The sequence below is a fragment of the Schistocerca piceifrons genome, chromosome 8 (assembly GCF_021461385.2).
Source record: "Schistocerca piceifrons isolate TAMUIC-IGC-003096 chromosome 8, iqSchPice1.1, whole genome shotgun sequence".
NCBI classification, from domain to species: domain Eukaryota; kingdom Metazoa; phylum Arthropoda; class Insecta; order Orthoptera; family Acrididae; genus Schistocerca; species Schistocerca piceifrons.
The window spans coordinates 476,933,278-476,957,416 of record NC_060145.1 but is presented as its reverse complement, the minus strand read 5'-3'; the positions used below and the strand labels follow the sequence as shown (position 1 = coordinate 476,957,416).

Here is a 24,139-nt window from a genome sequence, read left to right as displayed (position 1 = left end):
AATAATAATAATAATGATAATAATAATAATAATTGAAATACAAAGCAAACCTGATATTTCGTGCCAAAAAGTCTTACGAATACGTCTACAGTCTGTAAAGATATTTACAGTATGACTGCTGACAGGCAGTGTTTGCATCCAGGTAACAGCTTCACCGTGATGTGGAATTTCAGCAAGTTATATGTATTGCTCACCTTCTTGCACCAAAAGGTGGCACGTGGGAAAATTTTTTATGGTTTAAATGATAATTAAACTGTTACCTGGCTCCATAATTAGAAGACCCTGCCTTTGAAATTAGCTGAGGAAGCCTGCATTTGGATATGTTGAGCAGTACCTTTCATCTGCTCATTTTTGTTTTTTGTAGGTGTGAAGAGTTAGAGGTATATCATTACTGCCTTCAGTATTCTTGTCATTGGATTCACTCACATGACTATAAATTCCACTTACTTATTTAATCTTTGAGTATTTTCCATGCTATTAACGTTTGTGCAAATTTAACAATACACAATGTCACAGCACCTCAGTTTACTATAAGAATCCTAATGATTTTACAAGGCAAATGCCTAGCTCAAATCGATCAGTATAGCATCAACAGATGATTTTGCTCCAAAGACACTGCATATGGCCGAAACAACATTTTCAACAGCTTCTGGTGTACATGATTTTTCCCTGAAGCCATAACGAGTTTGTCAGTGTTTCATTACAGATAAAATGTTTGTAAATATGTTGATACATACAATGTTATACTATTACCGAAAGTTTCGGGGCAAAAGAAATCTGACAGCAATTAGCAACACAAGACTTGTTTCCTTTTTATGGATCTGAACCTCAATTAGTAAAAACAGAACCTTTATTGGACCACACTGCTGTCCAACTTTTAAGACCGCTTTTCTCAGGAACAAGTACAGGTTTTAAAGTTGAAATTTTGTCACATAATAAGTTCTACAGTCCCATGACGGCAAAAAGAAAAAAGCTTCTAAATCAATGCAATCAAAAGACATGACCATTTTTTGATGCTCACTAACACACTCATCAAAACCTATAGGAAGCTTCCCATTGACCTAGATTCATAAACTTTGGCAAGAAGCATGGTTTCACAGTACAAGTAAAAAGAAAAAATACAAAGCCTGTAATTTGTAATTATATTACATAAGAAACATTCCACGTGGGAAAAATATATCTAAAAACAAAGATGATGTAACTTACCAAACGAAAGTGTTGGTATGTTGATAGACACACAAATAAACACAAACACACACACAAAATTCAAGCTTTCGCAACCAACGGTTGCTTCATCAGGAAAGAGGGAAGGAGAGGGAAAGGACGAAAGGATGTGGGTTTTAAGGGAGAGGATAAGGAGTCATTCCAATCCCGGGAGCGGAAAGACTTAGCTTAGGGGGAAAAAAGGACAGGTGTACACTCTCATACATGTGCGCTATACACACACACACACACACACACACACACACACACAAACACACACACACAAAGATGATGTAACTTACCGAACGAAAGCGTTGGTATGTTCATAGATACACAAACAAACACAAACACACACCACACAAAAATTCAAGCTTTCGCAACCCATGCTTGCTTTCATCCTGATGAAGCAACCGTGGGTTGTGAAAGCTTGAATTTTGTGTGTGTGTGTTTGTGTGCCTCTCAACATACCAACACTTTCGTTTGGTAAGTTACATCATCTTTCTTTTTAGATATATTTTTCCCAGGTGGAATGTTTCCCTCTATATATTTCGGTTACAGACTTACATTTTACTCATAATCTGTCAAAAATCTAAGCAATTACTGTGGGAATTTTGATCTGGTTCTCAGTAACAGGTAGTGTGATTCACAAGGAAGGAGTTTGCATATAATTTACAATACAAATATTTCAATTTAACTGGCTGAGTTACAGTGAAGAGAATCCCCCAGCTGCTGTGAAAACAATGCTTTTGCCATCTAGTGCTGATAGGTGTAATGTCAACTGACTAATGCGCCACACTGGTGCTAGCATCGCAAATTCCTTTTACCAACTGCTTATTCTACAAACAAACATTCCCTGACTGTCTATGCTTATGACATGTACAGCATCTGTAAAGTTCGAAGCAAAGTAATACACGTAATTGATGCAAAATTGCAGTTCCATTGTTTGGGAATCAGGTTCTGATATCCCATGTCATATCCATTGAACCATTCCATAGAACAATTCGACATAAGCATAACAACAATAGCCCTGTGGACGACTGTAGCGTTTTTATACTCTAGAGACTTCTGTCAAATCTTACAAGTAACTACTACAGGGATAAGAGCAGATGAGGTCAACACAACTGCAATAACAAATGCAAAATTGCACAAAAAATTTAAATTCAAAATTAAAGCATTCTAAAAAATCTTACAATTCCTGGAACTGGTTATCTTGGCAGTATCAATACTGACAACAGGCAAAAATTGTCAATACTCTCAATTCCCGGGGATGGATGAATTGTCTATACACACGATTAAGTTAGTGTGGAATCCTCTGAGCGTGAGTCATACTCGCACTTCTCCAGTTTTTTAAGGTAGAGAGACAACTACTATTATTTTTAAACAGGCTGGAAAAGATAAAAATTCTATTTATTAGTATATAAAGTGGTTGCAGTATAAGATCTGCTATCTTCTTAATAACAAAATTTGACAGGCCCACAGAAATCTGATTTTGAGTTGCTGAATTTTGCTGTAGCTACTGCAATGTCAGTGACAGCAATTTTTGTCCATTTGAATGTCGATGTTTCAGGTCTGTTGGGCGATACAAAATAATGTCATTCTATCTGCTCAGAGCTAAGATTTTTAGGAACAATGCCTCCACACAGTGTCCACATGTTCAAATCCAAGCTTAAAATATGACATGATACATGCAATATTCAAATAAACCTCTTTCCAACAGACATCCACTGATCAGACATAATTTCTGTGTTGTCTGCGAAGAGAGAGATTGAGCTATCTGATTGGGTTTTACATGATTGTGCCTAGTGCTATTTGTTTTAACTTTTCCAATGTTTCTGTCACTTTTATATGGTTTTATATCACCAATGAATGCTAAAACGAGACTGTGAGTGTATCATTAAGCATCTACATACAAGACTTATCATTAAGCATCTACATACAAGACTTATCATTAAGCATCTACATACAAGACTTATCATTAAGCATCTACATACAAGATTTATCATTAAGCATCTACATACAAGATTTATCATTAAGCATCTACATACAAGATTTATCATTAAGCATCTACATACAAGATTTATCATTAAGCATCTACATACAAGATTTCACACAAATGATGGCAATGGGTAGAAGGATTTGAATGACAATTGTCACCTCCTGCAAAAATTGATGGGGTAGCAATTTGAAATTTACCAAAGAATGTTAAACTGCAGTAGTATGAGCCAAGTAATTTTATTTAAGAAAACAATTTTAAAGGCACTGTTATTTTTCATACGCTACAACTCATTTGCTTCTGTTCTTAGAGAGAGAGAGAGAGAGAGAGAGAGAGAGAGAGAAGGGGGGGGGGGGGGGGGGGGGGGAAGGCACTAAAGCCAGAACTAACTACATAACTATACTCACAACACTGGCATCATCAATAATTATCAGGATATATTTTATCATACGACCGTGGATCACCATGTTGACAGAATCTTATTTTCAGGATAAAGAATGACCCCTCAACCTCATGCAGAACATAGAAAATAGAATAACTAAACAAATTTACAACCCCCTCCTATTTCAAGTTATCTAGAAAACTCACCAAAAAAAGGAACACACGGAGGATTAATCGAACGAAGTTTCTCTTGATATTTTCGAAAATGATCACTATTAAGCTCTCTTGCATCCTCAAGAGCTTTCTCCAAACGAGCTGATATGGCCTGCAAGGGAAATAATATTTCAGTAATGTTAGATTTATAAACCCAAGAGTAACCTCTTAAACAGAACTTCGGTATAATGAAAATGTGAAGTGCTGACAGGGAAATATAGCCAATAATGACATACTGTCTGTTGACTTTTGTTTCTGGTTTTTCGGTCAACAGTTTAACGATTTTCCTAATAGTCCTGTACGAGAAGGAAAATTAGGATAAAAATTCTGTGTATTCACACATCTTTGTAGAGTGGTAGGAGATAGTGCCATGAACATAATATTAAAAATCCTGTGGAAGAGTGGGTGTGGTGTTTAAAGGTAACTTTCTATGTTTTTCTAGAACAACATAAAAACTGCAGCTTCTAGCACAATTTTTTTCCAGCATAAAATTAACCTACATTAAATTTCATACAGAAATGGCCCTATTCATTTCTTCTATGGAACTAATAGTTTCTGTGTTGCAGGGTATTGAAAAACCACAAATTATTAACAACAATATTATGAAAAGGTAGCAGCTACTCACCATACAGCAGAGATGCTGAGTCATAGATAGGCACGACAAAAAGACTGTCAGAAAGTGAGCTTTCGGCCAATGAGGCCTTCATTGAATATAGACACCACACACACACACACACACACACACACACACACACAAATGCAACTCACACACACATAACCACAGTCTATGGCTGTTGAGTCTGGCTTCAACAGCCAGAGAATGTGGTCACATGGGTGTGGGTTGCGTTTGCGCGCGTGTGTGTGTGTGGGTGTGTGTTATATTGTTTATTTTCAATGAAGGCCTGTTGGGCTGAAAGCTCACTTACTGGCAGTCTTTTTGTCATGCATATCTGTGACTCAGCATCTCCACTATATGGTCAGTAGCAACTACATTCCATCCTGCATTTTCCATTGTTAGATTAACAATAGCATTTAAATTGTATAAAATTAATGTATATTAGTAAAAGAAGTGGTTCAAGCACAAATATTAAATGTGTGTACCACACCGAAGTGCAAGAGACCTGTTTTCAGAGGTGAATTATGTTCTGAAGGTGTAATGCATTGTACAGGAGGATCAGTGTGAAGGTTAGAAGCGTGAGGGTAGACATGTTGCCACACTGTGCTCACTAACTTCCCTCCTTCATAGACCTGCACACTAAAGAGCAAGCAGGGGTTCCCTACTCTTATCAACCCCCATACATCACAAGAAGCAACTGCAGGGTGTTGCACAAAGTTATACCAATCCTTCCGTACTGCACCTCACAAGTCACTGACAATGCAGTACACAGACACGCCCAAGGAGTGAAGAGCACTGTCTGGCAGGGTGTGCAGCGACCAGAGACTGCCAAAGGCAGCATCAGAAGGTGAGGTGTCGAGAAAAAAATGGGGAATGGAAAAAGAGAGGAACAGGGAAGAGAAAAGGGCAGGTGGGTACACTGGCAGAGTGGCAAACAAAAAGAGTGAGGGAATGTCAAAAGGGTGGAGGGTGTGGGTTCAGTAGGTTACCACAGGTTGAGGCAGGGATAATTTTGGGAGCAGAGAATGTGCTGTAAGGATAACTCCCACATGCGAAGTTCAGAAAAGCTGGTGGTGCAGGGGAGAATGCAGATGGCTCAGGTAGTGAAGCAGCCACTGAAATCAAGCATGTTTTGTTCAGCTGCATGCTGTGGCAGTGGGTGATCTACATTGCTCTTGGCCACAGTTTGGGGAATTGGCCATTTATCCCAGTGGACAGCTAGTTGGTAGTTATCCCAATGGTTGCAGCACAGCTAGTATGCAGCATGGCTGATTTCACAGGTGACCCGACCTCTGACAGGGTGGGATAAGCCCGCGACAGGACTGCAATTGGAAATTCCAAGTGGGTAGATTGGGCAGTTGTTGGCAAGGGGTTGAGACTGGGAGAAGCATAGGTATGGACTAGGATGTTGTAGAGGTTGGGTGGACGAGGGCATTTCAGGGCATGATGATAGACAAGTCTGTTTCCTTTTTTTTTTGTTTTTTTTTTTTTTTAATTGTGCCTGTCTGCTACTTAATGCCTCCTCCATGTGGTGAGTAGCTACCTACATGTGGTGAGTAGCTACCTACATGTGGTGAGTAGCTACCTACATGTGGTGAGTAGCTACCTACATGTGGTGAGTAGCTACCTACATGTGGTGAGTAGCTACCTACATGTGGTGAGTAGCTACCTACATGTGGTGAGTAGCTACCTACATGTGGTGAGTAGCTACCTACATGTGGTGAGTAGCTACCTACATGTGGTGAGTAGCTACCTACATGTGGTGAGTAGCTACCTACATGTGGTGAGTAGCTACCTACATGTGGTGAGTAGCTACCTATATGTGGTGAGTAGCTACCTATCCCTTCCATACGGTTGTTGTTTCATATCTGTATTCCATATCGGTGAAAAATAAAACAGCCCACCAACCCAGACGTGTGTGCACACTTCACTGTCAGTGATTCAAGATGCAAGCAGCAGAAAGGTTGGAACAACTTTGTAAAACCAATTCTTGCTTCTTGTGACGTACGGTAGAGACTGTGGGGTCTTTCTTCAGGCTGCAGACCCACTAAGGAGGGACCACAATCCAGCAACTGCCTTTCTTCAAACCTCTACCCTCCACCCTCTATGCCCTCCCCCCCCCCCCCCCTCCGCCCATCACATCCACAGAATACAACAATTTATCCCTTAGTATGGTTCTACTACACTTGGATGATATACAGCTTTAATATTTGTCCTTAACTTACTTTATTTAAGTATAAACATTAATTTTACACCATTAAGACACCAGTTTTAATAACCTACAGTCCTTCCATCCACTGCAATATATAGGGGGAGGGCAAAAAAATAAAAAGGAATCGGACCTTTTTGTGGGGAATTTAATGTAGTTTCATTTTGTACTGTGAAACATTTTCGCTAGAAGCTGTAGTTTTTGAGTTACCCGGGGAAAAGATAAAAAGTTATTAACCTCCCCTCTTCCCCCCACCCACCCAGTCACTCAGGAGTTTAGCAGGTTGTTCACGGCCCTCTCTCCTGCCTCTCTACAATAGTTTGCAATTACACAAATTTTTCCCCTAGTCAAGCTTTTATTGGTCTCCGTCACAGCACTATAATGTTGCCAGTACGAGTGGCTGCCACCGTCAAAGGCTTGCCGTTAGTGGACCACAGTCGAGCCCATAACCAGAAATTATTTGGAACCGTCATGCCTTTGTCTCGGGACCTTTTCCTGCTCACTACAGCCATGGCTTTCTCTATGCTACCTTCAATAGTTGTTGGCCACTGTGTGGCAATCCAGGATCGATTTACATTGAGTTTTCTTATTTCTTGTTAAAAACTGTCATTTTTATGAATCTCAATGGCTCCCCTGAACAAACAGGCATGGTACCCATTCTACACAGCATGATTCTGTATGTTGGTGAATTTTATTACTTGGCTGATTTCACACAGAGCACACTCCGCCACAGCTGATTTCTTCACCTGTTCCAACCTGCAATACCATTTAAGTTCGATGAACCTGGTACTGACGGATTGTCCTGTCATTTCGACACAGACTTTTCCACGTGTTCCCGACGTTGCAAGTGGGCGACATTTGTCTTTTGCAAACAGAATTACTCTCATACTGCAAAAACAAATTAGGAAGATCGAAGAGTGTCTCAGATCAGAAAAGAAACCACTCACAATGCTGCGGGTGTTTGGCATACCACACGCAGAGTACATGTGGAAAAGTTTATGTCATAATGTCTGAATGATCCATCAGTTCCAAGATCAGTGTACAGAAACAGTATTGTAGTTTCGGGCAGGTAGAGAAATCAGCATTGGAGGAGTACGTGCCGTGAGACATATCATGTAAAAGTATTCCCTGATACATTGGTTCTCTCTGCAAAGACCTACCCCATCCGCTTGTTCAGGGAAGTGTTAATTTTAAATTCATAAACATGACAATACTTTTAACAAGAAAGAAGTACGACTCAAGATAAACAGATCCTGGAATCTTGTGCTGTGGCTATAAATCACTGCAGATAACAGGAGAACCACAGTTAAAATGGCCAGGGAAATGCCTGGAGAAGTTTGTGTGACATATATATATAATCTCCAGTCACAGGCTCAAGTCCACTCAGCTACTGGTAATGGAGGGCAAATGTTTGACAATGCCAGCCACTTGTGCTGACAAAACATAAGAAACATCACTAACAGCTATTCTGTACATAGCTTATAATGTTAAGTCACACTAACATACAGAATATAAAACAATACCATACCTGGAAAGTAAATTTAAGCCTGAAGACTGATGCAGAGCCCATTGCCGACACAACAGCCAATACACCATTAAAATTGTTCAGTTCCTGTAAAACTAACATAATCTCAATTATCCGAGATACTATTGCAACTCTTTCTTCAAAGTTTTCTGCTTCCACAATATTTTTTTCTAGCCATCGTGTGAACTGCAAACAAGCAAAAATATTACTAGTTACAATGTACAATTTTTGCATCTCATCTATTTTATTGTAATTCAGTTTCTACACCTCCCTTTAATATTGCAAATATTCATCTTGAATTACAAAACTGAAAGAAGTTACTCATGCCAGCTGACACATTAGAGGGTAGGGTGTAGCAGACAGCACTACATGATTTAAGATGAAAGACAAGGAGGTGAAAGTGTACAATGCATTTATTCTCCATTACAAATATATCACTTGAAACAAATGTTGGTGTCCTAAAACAAAAACAAAAGAGTACGTTACAACAACTGACAAAGTGCATATTGCTCAGTCAGTCAATGAGATACCAATTGACAAGGTAAAAGAAATGAAAATTTTTGAATATTCTCTTCCATATGAAAGCCACTGTGCTGTCCATATATTGTACTACAGAAAATATATTACTGCAGATCTGCATCTGAGCTGTAAGTGGAAGCCAGGAAAATCCCTTAAATACACAGTTTCTTTGCAAAATCATACATGGTTAATTTTTTTGTATTCATTAATCCACTACGTAAGACTATTGCAAGAAAGAAAGTTGTTACTCACCATATAGCACAGATACTGGGTTGCAGATAGGCACAACAAAAACACTGTCACAAATAAACCTTTAGGCCAGTAAAGCCTTCGTCAAATATAGAACACACACACACACACACACACACACACACACACACACACACACACACACAACAGTGATATCAGACAACTGAGGCCACACTGTGAGCAACAGCACCAGTGCATGATGGGAGTGGCAACTGGGTGGGGTAAGGAGGAGGCTTTGGCAGGAAGGGGGAGGGATAGTAAGGTAGGGGTGGTGGACAATAAAGTGCTGCAGGTTAGATGGAGGGCTGGCGAAAGGTGGAGAGGGGAAGGGAGCGGGACGCAGCAGAAAAGGAGAGAATTAAAGAGACTGAGTGCGGAGGTAGAATCAGGGCTGCATAGTGCTGGAATGAGAACAGGGAAGGGGCTGGGTGGGTGAGGACAAATACTGATGGAGGTTGAGGCCAGAAGGGTTGCGGCGGCGTAGGATAATTGCAGGGAAAGTTCCCACCTACGTAATTTAGAAAGCTGGTGTTGCTGGGAAGGATTCATATGGCACAGGCTGTAAGCAATCATTGAAGTGAAGGAGTCATGTTTGGCAGCGTGCTCAACAACAGGGTGGTCCACTTGTTTCTTGGCCACAGTTTGTTGGTGGCCATTCATGTGGACAGACAGCTTGTTGGGTGTCATGCCCATATAGAATGCAGCACAGTGGTTGCAGCTTAGCTTGTAGATCACATGACTGGTTTCACAGGCCTTTTGATGGGATAGGTTATGTTTGTGACCAGACTGGAGTAGGTGGTCGTGGGAGGATGTATGGGACAGTCTCGCATCTAGGTCTATTACAGGGGTATGAGCCATGAGGTAAAGGGTCAGGAGCAGAGTTGCGTACAGATGGACGAGTATAGTGCATAGATTCAGTGGACAGTGGAATACCACTGCGGGAGGAGTGGGAAGGGTGGGAAGGATAGTGGGCAGGACATTTCTCATTTCAGGGCACGACGAGAGGTAATTGTACCCCTGGGAGAGAATGTAATTAAGTTGCTTCAATCCAGGGTGGTACTGAGTTACGAGGGGAATGCTCCTCTACAGCTGGACAGTGGGACTTCGGGAGGTGGAGGGAGACTGGAAAGATAAGGCACGGGAGATTTGTTTTTGTAGTCATAGCCACAACACCACGTAATGTTGGCAAAAACTCTGCCTATGTTTTGAAAAATCAGAGAAAGTGCAGGTTCAAATGACCATAGGTCACGAAATCTGCATATTCACTTTGCCAACAATATATGAGAATGCACCACAATATCAAAACCATGAGAAGTTGTAAATTGTGTAGCAGAATAGCTACCAAAATAAATGTCCAATAGTATCATGTAAATTAGAAAATAAAAAACAACCCACTGAAGATAGCACAAAATGTGCTGAAACATGTCCGAGGGTGAAACAAAACAGAAAAAAGGTGTCTCACATAAGGTGAAATTCCTCTTCCCAAATCATGGCAAGGACAGACATAACAAGAACTGCAACACCACAAGATGACTATTGAGGAAAGTGGCTTATTGGGTTGAGTAGAACTACGTGATGCAAATGGGGAAGAAGTTGTTGAGGATCTGGAGGATTGTGGATAGGTTCCAGGTAATATGTTGAAGGTATTGGTCTACCACCACATCCAGTGTTTTTATTTCTCTCATTTTCCAATCCCCCCCTCCCCACATCTCACCAGCCCTCCATCTAACATGCAGCACTTCCACTGTCCACCACATCTATTCTACTATCCCTTCCCCTCCCAACCCAGTTGCCATTCTTATTGTGCACTGGTTCTGCTGTCCGCAGTGTGGCCTCAGTTGCCTGAGACCCAGTCGTGTGTGTGTGTGTGTGTGTGTGTGTGTGTGTGTGTGTGTGTGTGTGTGAGAGAGAGAGAGAGAGAGAGAGAGAAATATATGGCCAGTAGCAACTTTCCTTCTCGTAACATTGTTACAATCCGTCCTCAATTTTCCATTGTTTAATCCACCAAGTGTTTTAAGTGTATGACAAAATCTCAGGAAGCTCTCTGCATATAATGCAGTTTAATGTTGCCAAGGAGGAGGAGGAATTGCTGGGAGATCTTTTCAGTTTCATGTGAGAACTTAGCTTTCAGGGTGTTCATGAAGTGGATACAAAGGTAACACAGCCCCATTTCAAATGAAACATGTCAGTAGGTGGCAATTTGAGTGTTATGGATAATAAATGGAGGTGCGTCTAATGGCTGAATATCATTAACACAACTCCCTTTGCTATTTTACTTCATTATTTGTTTTGCCTGTAAAACTGTGTCGCTAATAGCACATGCAAGTCAAAAGGGAAAAGGTGAGAATCTACAGCCCCACCAATAAACATGTCATTACAGATAATGTAGAAGCTGACTGTATGTAAATCAGCCTAATTCAAGGAACTATCTCAGTGTCCACTTTGAAAACAGGTATCACAGCGAAACTCTGAAAATTCTACAAGAAGATTGAAAGGGATTCTGATCCCCAGTCCTCGTGGATACAAGTATAAAAATTAGTGTCACCTCACCTGAAAGTAAGTCTGAAGAATTATTATCTCTTGGAATTATATAAACATATTTAGTCTGTGCTAGGCTCTTTAGCTCTTCTACTTCAGTCCCGAACCCATTCCAGTTTTAATGAAGTACAACTGACCTTTGTCAGTAATTCCTCCCCCCACCTCCTCATCGTATCTTCGTTGGGGGAGCACTACAACAACAGAAAGGGCAAGGAAAAGAACAACTTAATTCTGGTTGTAATACTTTGATTTCCAAAACTGTTGCTTACATCGAAGTTAATTTCACTTTTGTCTGGTCATTATAGAATGGTGGATATCAGCCTTGTTTAGATTCATTGAGTATTCAATGCCGATTTGGAAATAAATGTGGTTATATGTATAGTTGCAGACTCGCTTCTCGTACAGTGCAGACACTGTAATGGGTTAACTGGCTACGAACATAAATAAATGAGAATGTGGACAGCCTGAGAGGAGAGGAGCGATGCAAGGGGAGCCCTTTCACAGGTCTGGCAGCCTGAACCCTTGTTCTGTGCTTCTGCAAACATATAACTGACACAAAGTCATAGTGATCGCCATTCTTTCTGGTGTCTGGTGTTACGAGAGTTGTACTTGAACCCTGTGGTGGACTGGTGTTAGTTTTTTCCCTCATTCTGAAATAAGAACAGGAAACAATGAGCAATGCACAATCCAAAGCAAAGCGGAGTACCCAAAGCATTCAGTAACAGCTACAGCACAACCAATTTCTGGTGGTGTAAATGTGCCAGTTCGGGCATGACCTCTATCAGTACCTTACATAATTCTAGTTCAAAACTCCCCCCTCTAAAACTGCCAAGTAGAAGCATCCACATAATATTACTATTTGTATTCAGTCATTGACTTCACAAATGTTTTGACTAGTGTGGAAAGGACCTCTGTTCTGCAATTCATTAGCTGTATAGTTCAGCACACAGTGTCTCCTTTTACTTTAATTTTCTTCCTATACTCTGGACTCTACACTAGATTGTGACATACACGGTCAAACAATGCCTACAGCCAGGAATATGTCTTTCTGAACAAGGAGTGTTTTACTGTACTTTCTGATCATTACGTACTAAGGTAATGTTCATATTACTGACATTTACAACACACAAGAATTTTTAAGAGCCTTATAAGCTTGGTGTAATGAGGCTCACAGTAACCCAATAATACTGACATATTTAAAGTCAATTCAAAGGCTATAGTTGTCCCCAGCACCAATCTATACTTTTCCCCTGTATTTCCTACTTGAGTGACATATTCTAGCACCTACTCATTTTGAAACCCACTGTAGAACATCAGAATACTTTTGATGAAATTATACGTCCGTGTTTTGCATAACTCCCATTACAAAACTGGGCAGCACATGGACATAGTGCCAAAATTATTTAATAGACAATTAAGATCTCTTTCTTTACAGTTCAAGGACTTGATGAAATCTTACATTTGTCGTATGTTTGATCATGCGAAGAAGGTTCGGGGAAGTCTGTTCTTTTTCCTTTTTGGTCCACACACTTCCAACAAGTTCTGATGGTTTTACTGCCCTGTAGAGTTCGAACTCCAACAATGTCAGCTGACGAGCAATTTCTATTGGATGTAGCTGCAAAGAAACAAAAAGACAGTAAATAATTCTATTCTGCGAGACAAATATCAAATGTTTCTAAAAGTAGTGAAATGCTTATTTACAGTCAGAATATTCCATTCTTCTTCAGGGCAGCGGATATGCCATTCAGTCGGAGGTGGCGAACGGTCAAAAGCAAATCTAATTTCTCTCTGCTGTTCAGCTGGATCAGACTAAAATATACCAATTTACAACGTATTTTTTCACAATAATTTCAAAATATTTACAACATATTTTTTCACAATAATTTCAAAATATCTTCATTAGACATATTTTACTGCTTACCTTTCGCTGCACAATTTTCAACACTGAATCGACCCACTTCCTCATTGATTTTCCATTTACTGTATTTAAAAAATTGTTAAGTTGCTCTAACAATGCTGGATCCCTTTCAAAGTCATAAAAATGATGATCTACCCAATGTCTTAGTACGTTTAGCACCCTGCAAGCAGAATCTCACAGTTTTAAGATATCTTATAAAAAAAAAATATCATATTCAGTAAAATTTAAGGCTAACTCTGAATTAAAAAGGAAATCCGATGAAATGTGACTCTTACCTGAACTGTACTGGCTGACAGTACTCTTTTCGATACCTTTTCCAGTCTTCTCGCTGTGAATTTTTTAGCGTCTTATCTGACTCTAATGAATCTTTATTATCCTCATACACGATGGATGGATCGGGAATGTTAAATCTCTCTACCAGGAGACCAAGGAGTTCCTGAAGTTATCATTTATCATTACTGACAAAACCTGTTAACTCCAACACTATTTCCAGTAAAAAACAAAATGCTCACCTGTGGCGAACAGAAGCTTCTGTAGGTTGTGAGAAAAGTGCGTACAAACATGGGATCAGCATATATATGATAAGTTAGCCTCTCGACCAATTTATACAGTGTGGCTCCCTGAAAATAATATGATTCATCATATATTTGATCATTAACAAGGGATATTTAACAATAATAGTTTTACTAACAAATATTTGGCACTGCTGTGAGAAATCAGTCACATCATCTGACAAAAAATTGCCAAACCTTCACATGACAATCACAACCTCTAATAACCTTCAAAAATTGAAGAACACAAAATAATACATTCATAATGAGAATGTGAATCTCAAGATACACATAAATCAATATGAAGACAAGAAAGTCACATTACAGAAGGTTCTTGCAATAGACAATCAACCAACCACCCCCCCCCCTTCCACACACACACACACACACACACACACACACATACACACACACACACGTCCTAATGGCATAACCTTAGAAACTACAAGGTGCATTCAATTTTTAAGGCCTCCAATTTTTAATTTTTTTTCTCCGGACTGGAAAGCGATAGAAACATGCGCATTGTTTTAAAATGAGGCCGCGTTCATTGTCAATATGTCCCAGTGATGGCAGCACCGTACGGCAGATGGAATTTTACCGCCAGCGGCGAGAATGAGAACTGTTTTAAATACTTAAAATGGCGACATTTTCCTTACTTGAACAGCGTGCCATCATTCGTTTTCTGAATTTGCGCGGTTTGAAACCAATTGAAATTCATCGACAGTTGAAGGAGACATGTGGTGATGGCGTTACGGATGTGTCGAAACTGCGTTCGTGGGTGCGACAGTTTAATGAAGGCAGAACATCGTGTGACAACAAACCGAAACAACTTCGGGCTCGCACAAGCCGGTCTGACGACATGATCGAGAAAGTGGAGAGAATTGTTTTGGGGGATCACCGAATGACTGTTGAACAGATCGCCTCCAGAGTTGGCATTTCTGTGGGTTCTGTGCACACAATCCTGAATGATGACCTGAAAATGCGAAAAGTGTCATCCAAGTGGGTGTCACGAATGCTGACGGACGACCACATGGCTGCCCGTGTGGCATGTTGCCAAGCAATGTTGACACACAACGACAGCATGAATGGGACTTTCTTTTCGTCGGTTGTGACAATGGATGAGACGTGGATGCCATTTTTCAATCCAGAAACAAAGCGCCAGTCAGCTCAATGGAAGCACACAGATTCACTGCCACCAAAAAAATTTCGGGTAACCGCCAGTGCTGAAAAAATGATTGTGTCCATGGTCTGGGACTGCAAGGGCGTAATCCTTACCCATTGCGTTCCAAAGGGCACTACGGTAACAGGTGCATCTTACGAAAATGTTTTGAAGAACAAATTCCTTCCTGCACTGCAACAACAACGTCCAGGAAGGGCTGCGCGTGTGCTGTTTCACTAAGACAATGCACCCGCACATCAAGCTAACATTACGCAACAGTTTCTTCGTGATAACAACTTTCAAGTGATTCCTCACGCTCCCTACTCACCTGACCTGGCTCCTAGTGACTTTTGGCTTTTTCCAACAATGAAAGACCCTCCGTGGCCGCACATTCACCAGCCGTGCTGCTATTGCCTCAGCGATTTTCCAGTGGTCAAAACAGACTCCTAAAGAAGCCTTCGCCGCTTCCATGGAATCATGGCATCAGCGTTGTGAAAAATGTGTACGTCTGCAGGGCGATTACGTCGAGAAGTAACACCAGTTTCATCGATTTCGGGTGAGTAGTTAATTAGAAAAAAAAATTGGAGGCCTTAGAACTTGAATGCACCTCATAATTTGGATAATGTGACAGCTGCTTAGAACTGTACTACAACTACATATGGTAAACACAGAGTTTAGCACATTTCTACACTACTCTGACATGTAACTAGCAACTGATGCCAAAAAACTACAATGTTACAGAGAACATATTTTTAGACTTAAAAATAGCAATTATGGCAGCAAAGACCAAGAATGGGAACCATGTGGTTTTACAAACCCCTTAGAAAAGTATTTTTTTTTTTTTTTTTTTTTGGTTAGATAAAAACAAGCTGTAACAACATTCACTTACATATTGTGAGTATAATGTAGTAGGAAAACTAACAACAAAGATGCAATTTGCTCTTTTTTTGTGTGGGCTTTAATAAAAGAACAAGTGTGGCAGTTTTTTCTATAAACAGCCAGATATCACCTTAAAAATATTTTTGTACAAAAAATAATAAAAATGAAGGACAACTATTATTTTGAATATAAAAATGAAGGACAACTATTATTTTGAATATTATAACTGCGCAACAAAGCTTAAAACAAGATGTTAACCTTAATAAGTGGGACACCAGCATTTTCTCTTTCTTCAAGGACAATGTTGTCCTTGCAATCACTTTCAGCAAACCTGTAAATATCTGGCGAAGGTAGTCGCAAGGGATGTTTCTTCTCTTCATCCAAGAGTATGCTATCCAATGTGCGTTCCAACATGCTGCAGATAATAAGAGTTATAATAAGAATTTTATCATAATAATAAAGATAAAATGCTCATCATCATTAGTTTAATGAAATGATTGTACAATAACCTATTCAAGTTTGAAATGCAGCAACTATATTATTGTTCTAAAATTATCACTATGCTCCGTTCTTTTATTTCTTAGATAAAGCATATGGTTTTACAAAGTTAAATAACTAATTTGCTAGGAGCACATGCAGTAGGTAATATAACTGAAGCTATGTTTGGAGCTAAAAACAGGAGGTCCCTTAAACATCCAGTGGCCTTGATCTTATGGCATCCCTTTATTGTGTATGATGTAATAATTATTTTTCACCAATCAAATACATTCCCTTTCTATTTGAAATAACTACAATTTTTAGTGTTCTATATGCCAGGAGCAGTGAAGTGACGCAGGTCAGGCGGCACAGAGTCATGCCACAGACTAAATGCTTGTCCTATTGTCACATTAATGATGTTATGACTTATACGTAGTTAAGCTTAAGGCTGCTGGAAGCCAGTAAGGGCACTCCAAGACAGGAAATCAGAGACAACGCAGAAAGCAAACAAAAGTGGCAGTGTTTAGGCTACCAGAGGTCAAAAATAATGCTACAGTCCTGTGAATTGCAGATGCTCTGGCCAGCTGTCTCAGGAGAGAAGTTTCACTCCAGAGAATTAACTGGTAACTTCATCCACCACCCAAACGCCATCGTAAGGCATCACAATAGAAGATGGTCACAAAAAGGCACATCTTAGCAGATACAGCAAGCCTGCTACCTGCTCCCAAAAGTCACAATGTCAGTGGGTTTACAGTGGTCGGAGTGCTGCACCAGCAGTCCCCACCTACAAAAGGCCTCTGGGTGGGACCAAGTGATAAAACACAGTTGTTGCTGGCCAAAGCAAGGAGGACAGTGATGTTAAGCTTTCAGCTCAAGCTGTTGCTACCAAACTTGGTGTTTGTTAACGTAAGGTCCAGATACATTTCTACTTACAAAATAGGAGAATGGGAGGACTAAGTGTGGTTGGCCTGTGGTGCCCAGGAGATACAGAGCCACTAGTCAGATTGACTGAAGCCCATAAAGTGCCGGTGGATTGGTGGGCCAACTATAGGAAGAGTGAAATATCACATTTTTGTATTCAGACAGACTTCTCAATCGGATCACTGGGGCAGCAACTCCAGGTCAGTTGTTGCCAGCATCAGTAAGCTCTGACAAGCCTGTTTTTTCCACTTGGAGTGCTGCTCTCTTCTCTGCTTCTGCCAGCATTCACCCCATAGGCTCAGGCACCAACTTCAGTTGTGTAACCTGTTGCACCCTTTGCTTTTTCTAGTGTTTATGATTAGCCTTCAGTGTATTTGTTTGTTTGATTGCAAACAAACAGTATTAACAGACCCACGAGTCTCCTCAAGTCTTCTGTTGCAAGCATCCTATCGATTCTTAAAAACCGCACCTCTCACAGGTACCTTGTGACACAGCTTCGTGCTGCTGCAAACAATCAACCTGCCTTCACTGGAAGTCAGGCTGCATTTGCTCCTAACCGCTCAGCAACAGCAGACTGACCTGTAACCCCGTCTTCCCTGTATCGTGTGTTAGGATGTGACATACATAAACACTGTCTCGTGCCAGGTGTGGAATATCCTTAATGGTTTTTGGGATTGATAGGTGTTCAGTCTGATGTCAAGACTGAGTTGGCAGCTTATGAGAAGCAGCACCTGCACTCCAGTGAGAACAGACAGAGCAAAAAAAGTAGAAGAAAGAAACAGAGATTGGCACCAAATTCCCGACATGTCCAGAGCAGCCTTATCTAAATATGTCTTCATGACAATGTAGGGGGGTTGCAGGAATGGTTGGGTGGCAACAGGATGGAGCGGTCCTACGAGGACCACCAGGCCAACAACATGAGGTAGCAGCACGGTCCAGCAGCATGGGGCACGTGGAGTCCCCGGGAGCTTCAGCAACACTGGCAGTGGCAGCCAGTGAGCAGCCGGCAGCGAGCAACTGCCTCGCACAGCAAAGCGGAAGACAACACGAAGCCACGAGCGTCGCTAGGCCACACTTGCTCTTCTCACCTTAGTGCAGTGCTTTCAGCGGTGGTGCTATCTCGAATCGACTCATCTCATCTTTACACTGTTCATCAGTAGTCAAAGTAACTCATAGCCACACCTAACAACACAGTTGCCCATAGTGTAGCAGCTGCAGCTAACATCACTAATAGTGATGCCCCTAAAGTCATTCAACAGGCTTTTGATACTATGGAATCGGCATTAAATGAGCTCATAAAAATGTAGACATAGCTTTTGAACTATTGCGTGAAGCAGACATCTAATACTGTTGAAGTTCATAAAAACCGGTATTCAGGGTCCTCAACAAAGTAAACTGCTGCTGCATGAATTATCTTCCACGTGGGAAGAAGTAAGAAATATCTTGTTGGAAAATTATGCATGTAAGTATATTTTGTACTTTTACTCTTGGACAAGTTTTCTAGTAGGCAATCAAAGCAAGAAACAATTGCAGATTAGGCTGTATAGTAGATTCACTTCAACATCAATTTTGTGGGGCTGTTGATGTTGCAGTGCCAGCATCAGAAATGGCTGGATATTTGTCATAAATAGGCAAATTGAGCAGTGCAGTATTCATTCCGGGGATCTATGATGAGCACATTCAGACAACTGTGCACGCTAAGGACGAAAACATCACACTAACTGAGGCTGTTGACGTAGCTCTGACAGAAGAGTTGGCATTTATGTCCACCAAAGAAAAAGGATTTGGTGAAGAAGTCATCAGGGCAAAATGGGGTAGGTCACCCATAACTGTTTCTCAAGTGGATGTGCAGAGCACACATCTAAGATTGCAGAAGTAATGTTAAGTGTAAAATCAGTGGGATATCAGGGCGTTTAATGTAAGACTGACTACTGGAGAAAAAAATTCTTAAAATAGAATCGGTTCAAGTGTGTCGAGAGTCAGAAATCCAAAAGTCAGTCCGATGCAAAAGTTTCAACTTACTGGGACACTGAAGCCCTTACAAGAAAGCAAAGCCAATTGTGTGTTTCACGTCATAGGGCAGGACATGTGGTTAGAGAGTGTACTGAGAACACAAGGCAGTCTGTGAAAAATAAGAAGCACAAAAATGAAAGAAAAGCATAAAATTACATTCAATTGAGAAAGATATTTAATGTCGACTGTGAAAGTACAAACGATTTGTAGAACTGAAATGCCCACCGAGTACAGAAAATCCATTAAAATTGCTTCTAGATAATGCAGCACAGATTAGCTTGTTCAATAGCACCTGTGAAGTCAGGTCTGGTGTAGACCTGAGGGAGGTGTAAAGGTTTTACAAGTCTGGTCATACATACGTATGGAATGACCGTTTTAGATCTTTGAATATATCAGGAATTAAGAGTGAAGTGTAGGTTTTATCCGGTAGGAGGGGAATCAAATTTCCCTACATCAGTTTAATTGGTAGAGACTTCTTTACAAAGCATGGTGTAGTAATTGATTAGGCCAATGGAGCCCTGTGGATCGGGGGTAGGCCCATTACATTGTGTAGAGGTAGAATTACAAGGTGCAAGTAGACAGGAATAGGGACTTAGAAGAAAGCCACATACAGATTCTGAAACTGCAGAATGTGAATACAGTAAGAGTTTGTAGTTCTCCGAGAAGCTCAGAAGAGCCAGTAAACCAAAGTATGCAAAGGAAGTGATGAAGTAAACAAAGTACCGGTAGACAGACACATCGTCGACAGGAAACAGACACTACAGAAGGTAGGCCAGATAGATAAAATAAAATTAGGTTTTGTGAGGAGATGATTTTGAAGACAAAGGTTCCAGATGCTAGAATAAGATATGGCACTGCTGAGAAACAAGAGTTGCAGGGAGGCATGTCCTCGCAGAGGCGCTAGATAGAGTAGTAAAAGGATCATTTAATTAGCATGTTACGTACATGAGAGGAGGCAGTTTCTATTGAGATGCCTTGCATTAATGTGCAAGAATTTCTGACAAGTCTGAAGCAGACTGTACGCAAGGTAGACAAGGTCATGATTGAGAAAAAAAAATTCCAGAGTCAGTTTATTATGAGAAAACTTGCAGTTAGATCATTTAAATGCCATAGAAAAAAATAGAAGTGTGTTCTATGTAAAATGATATATTTCATTTGCCAAGAGATGGATTGATACATACAGAGACAATCTGGCATCAAATAAAACTGATTCCTGAAGCAGAGGGACAAGTACTTTGCTCGCATCCTTACACAATACCAGAAGTGCAGAAGGAAGCATTACAACATGAGATAAATCAGATGCTGGAGGATGACAATAGTACCTTCAGCAAGTGCCTGGAATTTCCAGTTATTCCTGATTCCTAAAAAGATTGAGGCATCTAGTAATAAGAAATGGAGAGTGGTAGCTGATTACAGAAAACTAAAAGACATTACTGTCAACACTGTCTTCCCACTCATACATATTGATGAAATTTTAGACAAACTGGGTAATGTAAAATATTTTTCAATGCTTAATTTGGCTAAGGAATATTATGTGAGGGTTGGAACTTAAATATTGGCAACTATTTATTCATAACTGATACAAAAGAGTTACATGTTTGCACCTGTTCCTGTCCTTCAAAGTAGTCACCAGTCTTGTATAGAACCCATTGCCAGCAATGTGGAAGGTGCAGTATACCGTTAGCAGAGCCTGTTCTTTTGCCGGTGAGAATGGAGTGGTCTACTGCCTGTCGAATCTCTGGAACAGTTCTGAAAAGAACGCCATGAAGTGGTTTCATCATCTCCGGAATCAAATCAAAGTCACGAGAACTTAAGACTGGGGAATATAGTGGACGGTACAGTACTTCCATTCCCATCGACCGAACAGAGCAGCCATAGCTTGCACTGTATGCACCCGCACATTGTCCTGCAAAATGATGGGTGGGTTGTGCAGAAAGTGTCGCCGCTTCTTTCGCAAAGCTGGTCACAGGTGATGCTCCAAAAATGAACAGTAATACTGTGCATTGACAGTCTGCCATGGAGGGATGTAATGCATTAGATAACACCATCACAGTCATACACGAGAATCACCATAACTTTAGACCGCTCCATTTGCACCATCAACAGAACAGGCTCTGCTAACGGTATACTGTGCCTTCCACATCACTGGCAACTGGTTCTACACAGTGCTGGTGAATACTTTGAAGGACAATAACAGGTGCAAACATGTAACTCTTTTGCATCGGTTGTGAATAAATAGTAGCCACTAATTAAGTTCCAACCCTCATAGTACCTGGCAGTGCCAGGAGAAGCTGCCCGATCATTTGAGGGCATCGACATTGAGTCGTTGAAAATCTGTGACAGCCAACAGCAGTGGTCGAGAAATAGCAAGACAACATAACACTTCTTGAGTGAAAACCAAATCGGGAGCCTTAGCAATAGTGATATCAAGAACCAAACAAAGATGAGTATAATGAACTGACGAGAATGCAGTCAAAACACGACTGAGGAATGAGCCCCAATGCTGCAACAGTGGCAATGAGTAGTTTGTAGGTCGCCCAACTGCACCCGTACAAAGTCCCAATTTTTGCACAGCCTAAGTTTTAAACAATCAAATCGAGCCACTATCATGAATGATGAAGATGATGATGATGATGATGAAATGATGAGGACAATACAAATACCCAGTCCCCGGGCAGAGAAAATCCCCAAACCCGCTGGGAATCGAACCCGAGACCCCTGTGATCCAGAGGCAGCAACGCTAGCCACTAGACCACAAGCTGCAGACCCAGCACTGCAAGCTTTATAGTGCAGCTGCAGGTGTTGATAGGCTGGAAAAATGAGGCATGGCTCGCACCTAGTGTTGAGGTGGTGACAGTTGTTATCACAAATATTAGGAGCACCACCTAGCAGCTGTCATCTAGGTCATTGCATTCTGGCAGTCTCTTAACTCACCTGGCTGTGATACCAAATTACTCAACCATACCCCCCTCCCCTCCCCGCCCAAAATGGGTGTGTGGGGCCTAAAGTGCCCTGGATGAAGTTTCGGAAGGAGCAGAAGAGGAGCTCGCCAGCTGGCAGAAGGATGTGGGATGTTGTGCAATGCTCTGGGGAATGGTGGTGTGGGAGATGACTGTTCAGGGAATGGATGCTGCGGTGAGGTCTCATCCTCGAAACCTGCATCCATGAGAACCACTGACGGTGCCCTAGAGCCCAACTTGTACTCATGTCGTTGGCGGGTTTGCAAGAGCAGGCACTCCAAGTCTTGAGTGACCCACTAATGATGGCGGAGGCACAAAGCGGGGATGGATTTGGTTGGTGGGCTGACTCCAAACACTGCAGAGCATCAATCATCATAAGATACCACCCATGTGTGGCCACCACTGTATCTGGGATCCACGAAGGTCTTGCTCCATAGGAACATACACAGACCACTGAGCCTGTAAGGTATCATCCAGTGTGTCTGATCTGGGTTCCGAGGGCTGTGGTGCCAGGAGGTGGAGGAAAGTATGTGGCATGGGGCTGTCGCCCAAGGAGGAGCTCTGCCAGACTGTGGTCATGGATACGAGTGCTGCTGCTGTGGTGGTGGTGGTGGATGTGCCCACTGCTTTTAACATTTGTTGTTAAACGTATGCATGATCTGCTCTGCTTCGCCATTGAAGTAGGGGCCTAAGGCAGGCTTAGAAGGCGTTTAATGCTATTGGCAGTGCAGAACCACTTAAAGGCCATTGCTGTGAACTGGCGCCCATTGTTTGACATGAGGGTGCAGGGAAGCTCTTCAATGGCTAGAATTTTGGCAAGCGCATTGCGCATGGTGACCGTAGTGGCAAACACCATGCTAACCACATAGGGGAAGTCAGAATAAGCATCCACAACAACAACTGCATAGGGCCCAAAAAGGGACCAGCAAAGTCCAGATGAATGCAGTACCAAGGGTGACAAGGAGTGGGCCAAGGAGTGAGTAGCTGAGGAGGAGAAGCTTTATGTTGAGTACACACAAAACACCTGTGAACCTTGGCCTCCATATCTTTGCTCAGTCCTAGCCAGTAGGCATGTCGCCTGACAAGGGCTTTCATCTCCAGCATACTCCAATGCTCATAATGGAGGAGTTCCAAGATATGAGGGCATGAGACAGTCAGGATGACAACACAGTGAGTATCCACCTCCACATCCAGCATGAGAATATCGGAGACGAACAGAGAAACAACAAGAAAGGTGAGACCAGGCCAGAAGTTCTGGAGCAGCCAATTTGGAAAAATATGTGAGCCACCCACAAAGCACATAGTGCATGACATGCCATTAAGATAGGGTCATGGCACATGCCTGAAGCGATGCGAGTAGCTGTATGGGAAATCCATCCAAGGTACAAGGACATTCTATGTCAATGCGGGAACAAGAAATCTCTGTGGGTCAAATGCCGGGTCTGGTCCTGAGGGTAGACGAGAGAGCGCATCCTCATTTAAATGTTGCGCAGCAGGCTTTTACTTAATACTGTAACTGTAAGGACAACAGCCCAATGCTGGAGACTGAGTAGTCTGCTCTGGAAGCCAAGATTGAGGCCCAAAGGGCCAACAGCTTATGATCAGTAATTAGGATAAACCTAGCCTGAACGAGTTACGTGGCATTTCTTAGCAGCAAATATGATTACTAAAGCCTCTTTCTCCATCTGTAAGTAGTGTTTTTAAGCAGGTACCAGTGTCTTCAAGGCATAGGCGAGGAGTTGGTCAGTACAATCACCGTTAATAACCAGTGCCATAGAGGGAAGTGTCAGTAGCCAATACAAGGCTATGTGAAGG

The 24,139-nt window shown here is 41.5% G+C and overlaps 1 protein-coding gene across 1 annotated transcript in view; it reads right to left on the bottom strand.

Annotated features, from left to right (window-relative positions):
* LOC124711386 (protein son of sevenless) overlaps window positions 1-24,139 on the bottom strand; it is a 252,363-nt gene that overhangs the window by 76,559 nt on the left and 151,665 nt on the right. Inside the window, exons 12-19 of the mRNA XM_047241436.1 lie at window positions 16,212-16,368; window positions 13,877-13,984; window positions 13,640-13,800; window positions 13,368-13,524; window positions 13,148-13,255; window positions 12,906-13,061; window positions 8,144-8,326; window positions 3,785-3,902 (exon numbers count right to left, since the gene is read on the bottom strand). Coding sequence (XP_047097392.1) covers window positions 3,785-3,902; window positions 8,144-8,326; window positions 12,906-13,061; window positions 13,148-13,255; window positions 13,368-13,524; window positions 13,640-13,800; window positions 13,877-13,984; window positions 16,212-16,368 — 1,148 coding nt within the window. The remainder of the gene's footprint in view (window positions 1-3,784; window positions 3,903-8,143; window positions 8,327-12,905; window positions 13,062-13,147; window positions 13,256-13,367; window positions 13,525-13,639; window positions 13,801-13,876; window positions 13,985-16,211; window positions 16,369-24,139) is intronic.